Here is a 12,724-nt window from a genome sequence, read left to right on the forward strand (position 1 = left end):
TCTGTGGAGCAGGCATACCCAAAGCTATTTTGTAAGTTCTTGCTTTAGCTGTAGGCAGAAGACTTAGATGTGGGCAGAACTGTGTACAAAGGTTGGGAGGCAGTGGGGCACAAGGCCCATTCATGACAAGCAAGTAGAACCTGGTCAGCCTCTTGTTCCTTTTTGTTTTCAGAGCACAGGCTGTATGTGAGCCTTTAAGAAATGTAATATATATCTAAAGTTCTCAAGGTACCTTGTGGTTCTTTTGATGCCCTCAAGAAATAATTTGGCATTGCTGCAGCATGTTTATAAGGCGTATTGCAAAATTTGGGACTGAGTATAAGAATGGATGGCTGCTTATTTTTACACCATTTGTGATGCAGTCCTTGACAAACTATATTGGTAATGAGAGACACATAGCCTATCATGTCTGCAGTAGGAGCAGTGATTGTGCCCTCACAGCATTTACTGTGATCAACCTCCATACCCTGGAAGCTACACAAGCAGAAAATAGTTATGTTGCTACTATAACACTGGTTTCTGTCAGATATTTCAGCAAAATGTTGACATCTTTTGTTGACCTTAGTGATGTGCTAGTTTAGTTAGTGAGAAGTAATTTTTTGGGAAGAAATTGGAGCTTCTGTGGAGATCAAGTGCCATCACCAGCAGACAAGGGAACACAGCTTAGTTACCCTTAAATTCCTCTGATAAGTCATTGTTCAGGGAGTTTAGCTTGTTTTGATCTGTGACTATGCCACCGGGTAGCGAGATGCTTGTGTTTGGGAGTGATGTCATGTGTTGTGGAGGTGTGGTAGGTCATGGCATTGGATCTAGCACATCTTGTCTTAATGATCTTTGGCTGGTTTTGTGGCAACTGCTCTGAGTAGAATGGCAGTGAGACTTTTCATGTTTTCTTCCATTTCTGAGTCACAATTCAAAGGGTAGTGTGTTAAGCCTTTTTGCACGTTGGTCCCATTTTTGCCCTTAGGAAACAGGTTTCTGTAGACCATTAGACTGCCAGACAAAAACCTGAGATAGGCCCTGATTGCAACATCGTACTGTCCAGATGCATAGGAATACCAATTCTGGCTCTTGGATGAGCTTCCTTTCTGCTCCTACCTGCTTCTACCTGTACCTGGTCATCCCCACCCTGTCACTGGAAATGTCTAACATTCTTGGAGTCAGGGAAGTAGATCCCAATCTTAGCCCACTGAAAGCCAAACATGGTAACTGCTGTAAACACATCTTGTCTATGTTCTGTTCTACTTCTGTTCTCCAAAGCTATATGGACAGTCACTCTGTCTTGCTCATGATTCTTTTCTTGTGCCCAGTCCTGTTCAGAGGCCCTTATCACAGGATTCCAAGCTGCCTGTGTTTGGCTTTTCTGTTATTCATGCTAGGTTTACTGTGGCATCCCCTGCTGGTAGTGTTTCTCAGGAGCCTCACCTTTCTCTGGTATACACCTGCTTTGCCCCTGGAGTGACTAAGCTGTCACTTACCACAAGAAGCTCAGGCTTTCTTCTGAGCCCAGGTCTTTCTTGGTATCATTTACATGAGTTGTTTGGGTTTGGAACCTGCAGTCATTTCATGATGGTTCTGTATCCTTCTCTCAAGCTCTCTAGATATGTCATTCTTTACTGCCTGCCTTGGAGTGCTGGAAATGTTCTGCTCTGCTTTGGGAGCCACTTTTCCTCAGTCAAGAGCTCTATTCCATGGTGCAGCTCCCTGGTCCTAGTGGGCCTTGTGGGTCTCAGTCTGTCTGATACTGCAGCAAGGTCTGGTTTATGGTCTCCTTGGCATCTCATTTACTGTACTCTCCTTGCAGGATCAGGGGATGTGTTTTCGAGGGTACTCTCATCTCACCTTCTGGCTTAATGATTCCTTTCACATGTCAAACCATACCTTGTATGCTTTTACTCCTCTTTCAGAACACTTATCCTGATGTTATTGAGACATGGCCCTTTATAAAGGAATGGACCTCTCCTTGAGAAGTTGTATCACCTGAAATTTGGCCTGTACCCACCCCTTGACTCTGTGGTGACTCCATAAAGACCCATACGGGAGTGTAGAGTTGAATGTGCAGTGTAACGAATTTATTAACCCAGTCTTCAGAAACCTTGCTAGCTCCTATGTTTTCTGAGGTTAGGAAAGTCACTGGTGATGAGACTGGATGATGAACATACGTTAGCCCTTGATGCTGAAATCGTCTTCCTCTTCTCCATGAGCAGGACTCAGGAAGCTCTGAAGAGTGGGCACTTTGTCAGTGTCTTGAGTGTCCTGACACGCCTACAGCGGATCTGCAACCATCCTGGGCTGGTAGAGCCACGGGTACCAGGCTCCTCCTATGCAGCAGGTTCTCTGCAGTATCGGTCAGCCTCTTTAATTCTCAAAGTTCTGGAGAGAGAATTATGGAAGGTAAGTAGAGGACCTAGAAAGATAGTACAGAATTTCTAGCACTTTTTAGATAAAATCTACATGGTTGCATGGGATCGCTTTCCAACCTCTCTTCTCTCCAGTTCAGGGATTCTCAGCTTTCCTAATGCTGTGTACAGTTCTTCATGTTATAGTGACCCCCTAATCATAAAACTATTTTTGTTCCTACTTCATAACTAATTTTGCTCTTATTATGAGTTGTAATGTAAATATCAGTGTTTTTTTTCCAGTGGTCTTTGGTAACCCTGTGAGTGGGTCATTTGGCCCTGTGAGTGGGTAACCTCCCCAAAGGGGTTACGACCTACAGGTAGAAAACTACTCACTGCTCTAGCTCCTTCTGTTTAGTTTCTGTGGGCCTTCCTGTTTTGGACAGCTCACACACACAGAATTGTATTTGGATTCTCTCACTTGGAGTATTTTAAAGGTTCATCATCAATGTGTTATGTCAGAATGTCATTCCTTTTAAGGGTTGGGTAGTATTTTCTTGTGAAAGGCCACATTTTGTCTATCCTTTCATCAATTGATGGATACCTAGGTGGTTTCAATCTCTGGCTATTGTTAGTATAGCTGATAACATTCCTACAGGCTGGATTTTCATTGTTATGAGTGTACCTCAAGTCAAATTGCTGGCTCACATAGCAACTCCATCCACCTCTTTAAGGAGTTGTCAACTATGCCATTGCGGCTGAACTACCTAATTTGTCCTAGCATCATTAGGGCTTCCATGACCCTCTTTTTGTCTTTCAACCTCTTCAGTGTGATGCTACTTTCTTGTTTTCTCAAGTTCTGAGAAATATACATTTGTGGTGCTGTGGAAACCAGTGCACTTGCTTTTGCCAGGGTCATGGTCATGAATCTGACTAGTTCCACTCTGTGAAGCACTGGGTCATCACAATAGGCATTACAGGGGTCACTCCTACACAGCGATCAGCACATGGAGCCCACACCTGCCCTTCTCCTTTCGTGGGCAAGATTGCAGTTTGTCTCTGCACTGTTTGGATGATGACTCTCTGGTTTCATCTGCTCCTCTGCTGTTCCAGGTTATCTTAATATCTGTTCACATGATGCTGGGAGGGCCCAAATAGCTGTTGTCCTGCTGTGAAAGGAGATCTGGCCTCTGAGGGGGTGTGATCTTACTTAGCCCAAGCATGAGAGAGCTTGCCATACCATATAAACAGAGCTTCCTCAGTTGATTCTTAGCAGGATTTGACTCTTGGTCAGGTGTTTTCCTCTGCCACCTATTACAGAATTTTTTTCTTTATTTCTTTTTCTTCTAAGGAAACCGATCTTTCTATATTTGATCTCATTGGGCTAGAGAATAAAATCACTCGCCATGAGGCTGAATTACTATCTAAGAAAAAAGTGACTCGGAAACTCATGGAGGAAGTCTTTGCCTCACCCCTTCCATCAGCCCGGCCGGCAGCAGTGAAGCTCAAGGCCAGCAGGTGTGTGGATGGGTCAGAAGCAGCATGTGGCTCATCTGGCATGTCTACTGCTCCAAGGATGCATGGGCATGAGCAATTTAGCTGACCTGGGCAGTCAGAGGTGGTATAAGAAGCTGTGTTCTTGAAGATGTTTTTGAGACACTTGAACAGAGGCAGCAAATCCTGAGAGTGATATTTCTTGGTTACTTTTAATGAAGTAAGCTTTAGGATTTGGGGTATGTCAGGGCAGAGAACAACGTGCTGTCTGATGTAGCAGTAACTGACAAGGCCAAGTCAGATATCTTACTAGGAAGAATGCAGTGTATGCTTATGGTCAGGAACAAGGGCAGACATGGGGTCCACTCAACAGTAGTGAAGTCATTGCTCTTATAAGTGACAAGATAGCAGGGTAGTGGTGGTACACACCTTTAATTTCAGCACTTGGGAGGCAGAAGCAGAAGGTTTTCTTGAGTTTGAGGCCAGCCTTGTCTACAGAGCAAAGTTAAAGGACAACCAGGGCTACAAAGAGAAACCCTGTCTTGAAAAACAAAAGCAAAACAAAGGTGAAAATACAATTATATAAATGATTTGGAGTGAGGGATATCATGATGCAGGAGAGATGGGTGATAAAATCAGGATATAAATGCTTCTGAACAAACTAAACCCAGTGATGAGAAAGAAGTAGAATTCTGTGATAGGGTGAGAAAGGAAAACAGAAAATAGTTATTTTTTAAGAAATAAAGAGTCCCATTTTTCAAATTTTTTTCAGACTTGGCTTCCTGGGAACTATGACCTGCTTGCCTCCATAGCAGTTCAGCTCAGGTCTGACAGACCCATACAGGAAGCCTATAGCTGGTGAATACAGACAAGGCCATCCATTTGGATGTACCTGGGCTTTGCTAAGAGGTTTCTATGGCCAGTTCCTTGTTTGTTCCTCCATTTTCTAGTCACAGAGCTCATACACAGAGCTCTAGTGTGTCATCACACTAGAATCAGCCGCCTAGCTGGGCACTTTGTGTACCTTACCAGCTGCTGCCATTTCTGTCTATTTCATAGGCTATCTTGTCACATGTGTACTACTAGAGAATTTGCTTTTTCTTTGCTCTTACTCAAAACTGTAATATAGTTACAGTTATAATGTGGTTGTTACATGCTAGAGGTATTTTTTCTTAACATACTTTGACATATACCTAAAAATTAAGATTAAACGGTATCTGTTACCACTTAAGATATACAACTTTTGAATGCAGAGTTTGTCAGCAGTTCCCACAGGCTTGATGCAAACTTCTTGTCAACTGTATTTATAGTTCCTTTTGTTCCTCCACTATACTTCTTTAGCTTGTGTTACCAGCTGGTCTCTGAAAGGTAGTCTTATAGAACCCATGCTGTGTGCAATCTGATGATGCTGTATGTCTCTTGCTTGGGCCAATGGGCATCTAGGTTATTTCAGCCTGTGCAATATGGCCAGAAGCCGGAGGGTCGCACCGTGCCATTCCCTAGCACACATCCACCTCGGATGGCAGCCACCAACACAGCCACTACTGCTTCACAGGGCCAGGTTCGAGGACGGCCACCAATTGCTACATTTTCTGCCAACCCAGATGCAAAAGGTACCTTACATAATCAGCTTTTTTTTTTTCTTTTTCTTTTTTTTTCTCTTTCTCATGGAAGATTGGGAAAGCTACTAGCACTCTGTTCCTGGCCTCCTTACTGAGCATTATAGTCACTGCTCAGATTGTGGAAACCTCCAAAGGGCCCACAAAGGTGCCAGCACAGATGTGATGAGCTGAAGGTACCTTTTTTCTTCTCTCTCTCTCTCTCTCTCTCTCTCTCTCTCTCTCTCTCTTCTTTTTTTGAAACAGGATCTCACTACATAGCCCAGGATGCTCTAGAACTCTCAATCTTCCTGCTTCCAGTCCTTGGAGTGCTGAGATTTACAGGCATGCAATACTGTGCCTGGATATAGAGTTTGTTTCCTATGCTGGGTTTTCCGTGCTCACTTTAGCTGAGCAGGTGATGGGACCTCTGAAAAGTATTTTTCTTAAAGTATATCAAGGCTGTTCAGCAAAGTTCTGAGCCTTCCTGCTGCATTTGATAGTATTGTTTTAGCTTTATTTATGTTAAAGAGGCAGGGAAAGACCTAGAAGTGGTCTTGTAACCTCATCTGAGAACAGCAGTGCAAGATTTCTGTACAGCTGAGAGCAGTGCTTCTGCGTGTTTACAGAGTGCTTTCTAACAGCTGGCAGCATTTGACAGCCCTGTATCTAGTCCAGGATGTGTGTCCTATGTGTTCTGTCAGCTCATAGGGAGCCTCAAGTTTCTCTCAACCTAAGAACTGTACCAGCCCCTCCATGTTTGTTTCCTAAGCTTGGGCTTCTCATTTGAGAGACTGTGAAATGTTTATGTAATTTCTTTAACATTCGGTTGTAAAATACTACGTGTTATGAAGAACCTCTAACAGCTTTGCACAAAACAACCTTATTGATTGCAGCAGCAGCAGCCCCGTTTCAGAACTCTCAGGCTTCCGTCGGTGCGCCTCGACACCAACCCACCTCGACCTCCAGCACAGCAGCAGGCCCAGCCCATCCTTCGAAACTGCGGGCTCAGACTGCTGTCCAGGCCTCCACCCCAGGCCCACCCCTGCCCCCGCCCCAGGCCCCCTCGCTGGTGGCCGGGCAGAGTGCACCGCCCCAGCGGCTGGTGCTTACCTCGCAGGCCCAGGCCCGCTTGCCCAGTAAGTGGCCTTACTGTCCAGAGTCTGCTCTCACTGCCTTGGAGCAGTGTGTCAGGAACACGGGATGTCTGAAGAGCCTTTGCTGTCCACTGCCTCTGTCTATTCCTCAGTCCAGGCCTGGAGCGTGATGCCTGTCATGGTGGGGCCTTGCTGGTAGTCATTGTCCAGGGCCCTGCTCTGTCCTACTCTTTCTCCTCCCCATTCAAGCAGCTCTGCTTTCCTCCTGTGCTGCACTGGTGTCAGGGCTAGCACCTTCACTTAGCTTTAGCCACAGGTCTGTCCAGTGCCGGCCAGGATCCACACTGAGGGCAAGTAGGAAGACCATGTGCATTAGCATTAGGTTTCTGGACACTATTAGCTCTTTTTAATTTCTTACGTATTTCCAAGTTTAAACTTGGGATGAATACTTCCTCAAAAGAGATGTTTCTCAACAAGTCAGTGACTAAAACAGCATTACTGTTTTTTCCTAGCTCAGGATTTTGTACTGCCAGCAATGGGATTAGCAGTTTCCAAATCTGTAGACCATTTTCCAGCCTACTGTGGAAATTATGCCAACCTAAAATACTATAGGTCATAAGTTTTTCTTATTTGCTATATAACAAAGTCACATTGAGGACTTTTTGAAAAACTGGGAAGGGAAAGAAAAGCATCAGGGGAAACTTTTGAGTCCCTGTGGCCAGCAGTGGAGAGTGGTTGTCCTAGGCGGTCACATGAGAGGAGAAAGCTGCATATATGTCATGTTTCAGCGGGTGATGACAGTTATATTTAGTATGGGAGGACTTAACATATAGTAGTGTGTGAAATGAGGGGTTCAGCTGGCTTTATTCATCTAGGAGGGCTGATGGGAGATTGAAGTGTTTATGTATAACTCTCTGTCTCTGGTTTTCCTTTTCCCTTTCTGTGCACAGTTATTCTGTGTGCAAGACATCTTCAGGTAGTTTGCTAGTCTTTACTAATTGTTCTCTTTATGGCACCTTTTCTAACCCTGGCATGGATTTTCTTGGGAAAGGTTTGAACTTGGATAGGACCCATTGGGTAAACAGTCTTGTAAGCTTCTGGTCATTTGATATGTAATATGTAATATCAAATCCTATGAGTTCATTTGAATTAATATAAACTCAGAAATTTATGTCTGACTTAATTATTTAAGCTTTCGTAGACTTACGTACGATTAAAGTTTGTTTTATGTTGGTGATCTGATTGTATTCGTGGGACACATACTTCCAAATTTTTTAAGTCATCAGAAGAGTTTAATGCAAATAGATTTCTGATAATTTTGATATTTACTGTTCTTTTTCTCTTTTATTATTTGGAGAGAAAAGTAAAAATATTCCTTAATAGTTTGATGAGTAGTAGTTGATATTGAAAGTCCCTGCCAATTGTGATTAAATAAATTAATCATTGAAGTCTGATACTTAATAGAATTTTTCTTTTGTCTTAAAATAACTTTTCTTAAAATGATAGCAATACCTAACTAGTGTTTTGAAGACACTTGAGTATAGTATAGGCACTGTATAGTATAGTATGTCGTTATTTATAGTGTTTGTTGTACAATTGTCAATGGTTTCACTCCAAGTAATGTTAGTTGAGCTTTTCTTCTGTGTTTTAACAGGTGGGGAAGTAGTGAAAATAGCTCAGCTGGCATCCATTGCAGGGCCACAGAGCCGTGTTGCCCAGCCAGAGACACCTGTGACACTGCAGTTCCAGGGGAATAAGTTTACCTTGTCACATAGCCAGCTGCGGCAGCTTACAGCAGGCCAGCCTCTGCAGCTGCAAGGTAAGAGATAACCAGCTGATACTAATGCTGACAAGGACAGAGGTATGGCACTTTTAGCACTGCACTTGAGAACCTGTCTGGGTAGCAGGGTAAAAAGTGGGAGGCCCCTATGAGCTTCAGGGTCTTCACACAGGAGTGGCTTTAACAAGTCTCACCTCAGGGCTTGTTGAGGAATGATGAGATGACATTCATGGGTCATCTTGGGAGTGCCCTAAATAAGTGATATTCATTTTTTAAAATCAATACCATCTTCTCTTTGAAAAGAGTTTTCTCTTTTCTAAGTGAGAGTAGAAATTTTAAGAAAGTGTTAATATGTATGTGAGTCAAAATTTCCCCAAAATGCCAAAAGACAGGTGATTTATGTAGGTGAAATGCTCTGTCTGTCTGCTGTCTATGTTCCTATCAGTTGGGTTCTTACTATCTTGCCCTGGCTGACCTGTAACTTCTGAGACAATGCTCTCCTCCTGCCTCAGCCTCTCAAGTATCCGAGACTTCAAGATTTGTGCTAGTTTTGATTTTAATTCCTGGATCCAAACCTCTCAGATCTTTGGCTAAGAACATGTAGTCACTGCTTTCAAAGGAAAGGAGGTAGTAAAATTTGAATAGTTCCTTAAAATTAATCTTGAGTGGTATGAGGCAACAATTGCAGCTTCTTTAGCTGTGTCCAATACCAGGTTATCTTTCACTGCTTGCCTTCAGGTTACAGTTTCACAGATTTCTATGGCATTACTAGCTTCCCTGCTCCCCACTCAGAAGTCTCTCCAAAAGACACTGCCCTGGATTCTGGCTGGATGACAGCTTCTCCATGGGGTTTGGGATCTCAGACTCAGGGCCACCCAGGAATGTAGTTGGTAAGGTTTAGGCACACATAATAGAAAAGTGGCAGACTCTTGAAGAGCAGTCACAGAGTTACGGGCACGTGGGCTAAGTCCAACTCTTTGTGGTAGATTTTCATCCTTTTGACAATGGCTGCATGGGTCTGTGAGTGTTTCTGTGACCCTCACAGGGCAGCTGTGGTCCTCAATGGATATATGCCTGGTTATGTGCATGGTTAATGGTCTTTTTTTCCTTTTATTTATTTATTTATTTTTGATTTGTTGTAGAGCAGATTCTCCTCAGATGATTTTCTGTCTCCATCTAGGATTTTCAGAATATTTCCTCCTTCATCGGTTACTGAGCTGTGCATGTATTTGCTTGTGTAAATGTGACTGTGTGCAGTATATGGACTCATTAGTTTCTATACCGTTTGGAAGTGGCTAGGCTGTAGCTATGTTGTGCATACACCTGTTACTGATGCCCCTGGTGGACATGTGATTGCAGGTAGTGTACTCCAGATCGTGTCAGCTCCTGGGCAGCCCTACCTGCGAGCCCCAGGCCCTGTGGTGATGCAGACTGTGTCTCAGGCAGGCGCTGTGCATGGCACCCTGGGAAGCAAGCCCCCAACCAGTGGTCCCAGCCCTGTACCCTTGACCCCACAAGGTAGGGTATTCTGAACAGGAAGGAGACTTGGTGAGAATTTCTTACTCTTTTGTTTTTTTTGGAGTGACTGGTAGGGACAGGGATCATGCATCTCTGGCCATGGGCCTTCTGCATGTCAAAGCCTTATTTGTGATAGTCTGGTTTCTACACACGTCATGACATCAGTTCTTTATTTTGCTCTTTTTTTATTATTATTTTTACGTATTGTTTATAAGAAACATGAAGGTTTATTCTTTCTTTTGCTCTCAAATGTACTGGTTGAATTTGACAAAATCCCATTATTCATTTCTAATAAAAAAACTTTAGGGGTCAGAGTGATGGCTCATCAGTTAAGAACACTTGTTGCTTTGCAGAGGACCTGGGTTTGTTTTTTAGCACCCACATGGTGGCTCACAGACATCTATGACTCCAGTCCCAGGGAATCTGCTATCCCCATATGATCTCTGCAGGCCCAGGCTCACGTGTGGAACACATACATATGTGCAGGCAAAATGGTGATACATAAGGTTAAACACACGCACAGTTTTGTTTTTAAGAAAGAAGCTTTGGGAACCACAAAATATTTAGCAAATGTACCCACAGCCTCCTGAGAGTAAAGCCATGTACTTGGTGCAGGGTTTGTACACTGCTCTGGCTTCTTTTGTATTCCCAAAGTCTGCTGGACTCTCAGCTTCTATCCTTTTCTCTGCCAGCTTCTTTAAGGACCAGTCCTTACCTGTATATCCTCTGTATATTAGAGCTGGTGGGTGGGTTTGATTCGTGGGCAGACAAGGAGCTGTTCTTATTCTGTGCTGATAACCTGTGGTGTTTTGCCAGTGCAGGACTGAGGAGGGTATGTGGGACAGGTATGTGATCTCTCGGTGCCAGAACACTCTTGACTCCAGTTCTGGACATAGCTTTGATGCACCAGACTCTTAGAGCCAGCTCCTTTTATCTTCTTGGGATTTCAGGAGCCAGCTTCTATACATTGGCCAGGCAGTCCACCTGTAAGAATGGATCCATTGCATGTTGGTTTTCCTTTTTTGCTTTTTGATTTGTGAGCAGGAAGCTCAAGGATGTTGGGGATGAACTCCTCAAGCATTTCAGGCAAGTGCTCTTCTATTAAACTTCACCCTCATCCCCTTCTGCTGTTTGTTTGCTTTTACATTTGTAGTTGGTGTTCCCAGTCGAGTAGCAGTGAGTGCTATGGCTGTTGGAGAACCTGGGCTGGCTTCTAAACCAGCTTCTCCTGCTGCGGGGCCAACCCAGGTAAGGATTACATGCAAGAACACACAATGGCAAGTGCACAGTTCAGAAGCTTTTGTGTGACACCCAAGGCTCCTGTGCATCCTTTTCAGTTTATGAGTGTCAGAGATGCACACTCATTCGCAATGAAAGAAATTGAGATAGGCTTCTGACTGCAGATACTGAGGTTCTGTCTTCTTCATTTTGCCTTGTCTTTTCCTCTGTGTTTTGGGAGAGAGATTGTTCTCTTGCCTCTTCTTATTTTCTGCCAGTAGTTTTATAGAAGTAGGCCATGGATGTTGAAATGAATGTGTCCCCAAAGCAGTTAGTCAGATGATTTTCTCAAATGTTACTGCTTTTGTTTTTCTGACATTTTTGATCAAGGAGGAAAAGAGCAGACTTTTGAAGGAACGGTTGGATCAGATGCATTTTATCAATGAGCGGCGCTGTTCCCAGGCTCCAGTGTATGGCAGAGACTTGCTGAGGATTTGTTCCCTACCTGGCAGAAGGAAGAGGCCTTTGTGCTGGTCTTTGGATAGCAATCTTGGAAAGGAACCTTGGGAAGCAGCAAATATGTCACCCTCAAAAACTAAAGGTGATCTGATTTTGACATTGAGTCAGCGTCAAGAATCTCTTCAAGATGTTCTTGACAGGTGAGTTGGTGTATGCAGGTAAATATTTTTACCCTTTACTTTTAGTTCCTTCACTTTGCTGCACACCAGAAATTTTCTTTTTTTCTTTTTAATTTTGCATCTCACGTAGTTCAGATTGTCCTCCAATTCTGTGTAGCTAACCTAGGCTTGCCTTGAACTCCTCCTGATGCTCTTGCCACCTCCTCAAATGCTAGTATGATTTACCCCATCCTATAGTTTTTTCATTCTTTGCTTTTTTTTTTTTTTTTAATAGCTGTTTTTATTTCCAATTGCTTTCCCCCAGGTTGTCTTTTTGAGTTGCTTGGGGGTTTGTGATGTTTCAGATCTACATCTTTTGGGACCGGAGGCATGGTTCATAGGTTATTAGCTGGCTTTTTAAGAAAACTGAACCATGAAACTAGCCATATGTTACTCAGGGATATTGAAGAGTAGAATTCAGAACAAGTTAATAGAGCAGCCCCAGTGGGCTTGGCACCACAGGTGTCCACACTGTTCCTCCTGGGCCTTGATATGTGTGCTGCTGTTGAGACTACCTTCCCTCTCTGTATGCCCTAGCCCTGTCTCCAGGCTCAGCTTCAGGGTCATTTTCTTCAGCTGGCTGAACTACACTGTTAATCCTTGTCCAAGGAGAGGCCTTAATTACCCAGTGCCCGAGTTCAGTATTCAGAGACTAGTCTCAACACTGGTCTTGTATACCAGTGAATTAATGAGGAAAAGGACAGGGAGCTAGCCTGTGCCAAGCCTTCCCAGGCTGTGTGGTAGATTTCCAGCCATTTGTTCTCATGCCCTTGTTTATCTTTGAGTTGCTGGTTGTCTTTTTACATCACTTCACAGAGATGGCCACTTCAGCAGAGATGTACTTGGGAGCAAACCACCAAGATCTAGCTTCAGAGCCTGGAGAGATAACTCAGCGGTTAAGATCCAATATTTTTCCTGCAGAGGACCTTTTGGTTCCTAGCTCTCATGTTAAGGAGTTCACAAATCCTTCAAGTTCCAGGGGACCTGACATCTTCCTCCTTTT

At 43.7% G+C, this 12,724-nt stretch overlaps 1 protein-coding gene across 15 annotated transcripts in view; it reads left to right on the forward strand.

Annotated features, from left to right (window-relative positions):
- The window catches only part of Ep400 (E1A binding protein p400), a 105,367-nt gene that overhangs the window by 60,237 nt on the left and 32,406 nt on the right, over positions 1 to 12,724 (forward strand). For 11 of the 15 annotated variants that reach the window (XM_060382626.1, XM_060382624.1, XM_060382628.1 and 8 more), the window contains 8 exons: positions 2,208 to 2,394; positions 3,691 to 3,857; positions 5,277 to 5,446; positions 6,328 to 6,570; positions 8,183 to 8,347; positions 9,668 to 9,826; positions 10,980 to 11,074; positions 11,435 to 11,703. In XM_060382626.1, the coding sequence (XP_060238609.1) occupies positions 2,208 to 2,394; positions 3,691 to 3,857; positions 5,277 to 5,446; positions 6,328 to 6,570; positions 8,183 to 8,347; positions 9,668 to 9,826; positions 10,980 to 11,074; positions 11,435 to 11,703 (1,455 nt within the window). The remainder of the gene's footprint in view (positions 1 to 2,207; positions 2,395 to 3,690; positions 3,858 to 5,276; positions 5,447 to 6,327; positions 6,571 to 8,182; positions 8,348 to 9,667; positions 9,827 to 10,979; positions 11,075 to 11,434; positions 11,704 to 12,724) is intronic. The other 4 variants (XM_060382633.1, XM_021644932.2, XM_021644933.2 and 1 more) reach the window with 2 other exon arrangements.

Source organism: Meriones unguiculatus, chromosome 4 (assembly GCF_030254825.1).
Source record: "Meriones unguiculatus strain TT.TT164.6M chromosome 4, Bangor_MerUng_6.1, whole genome shotgun sequence".
In the NCBI taxonomy this organism is placed as follows: Eukaryota; Metazoa; Chordata; class Mammalia; order Rodentia; family Muridae; genus Meriones; species Meriones unguiculatus.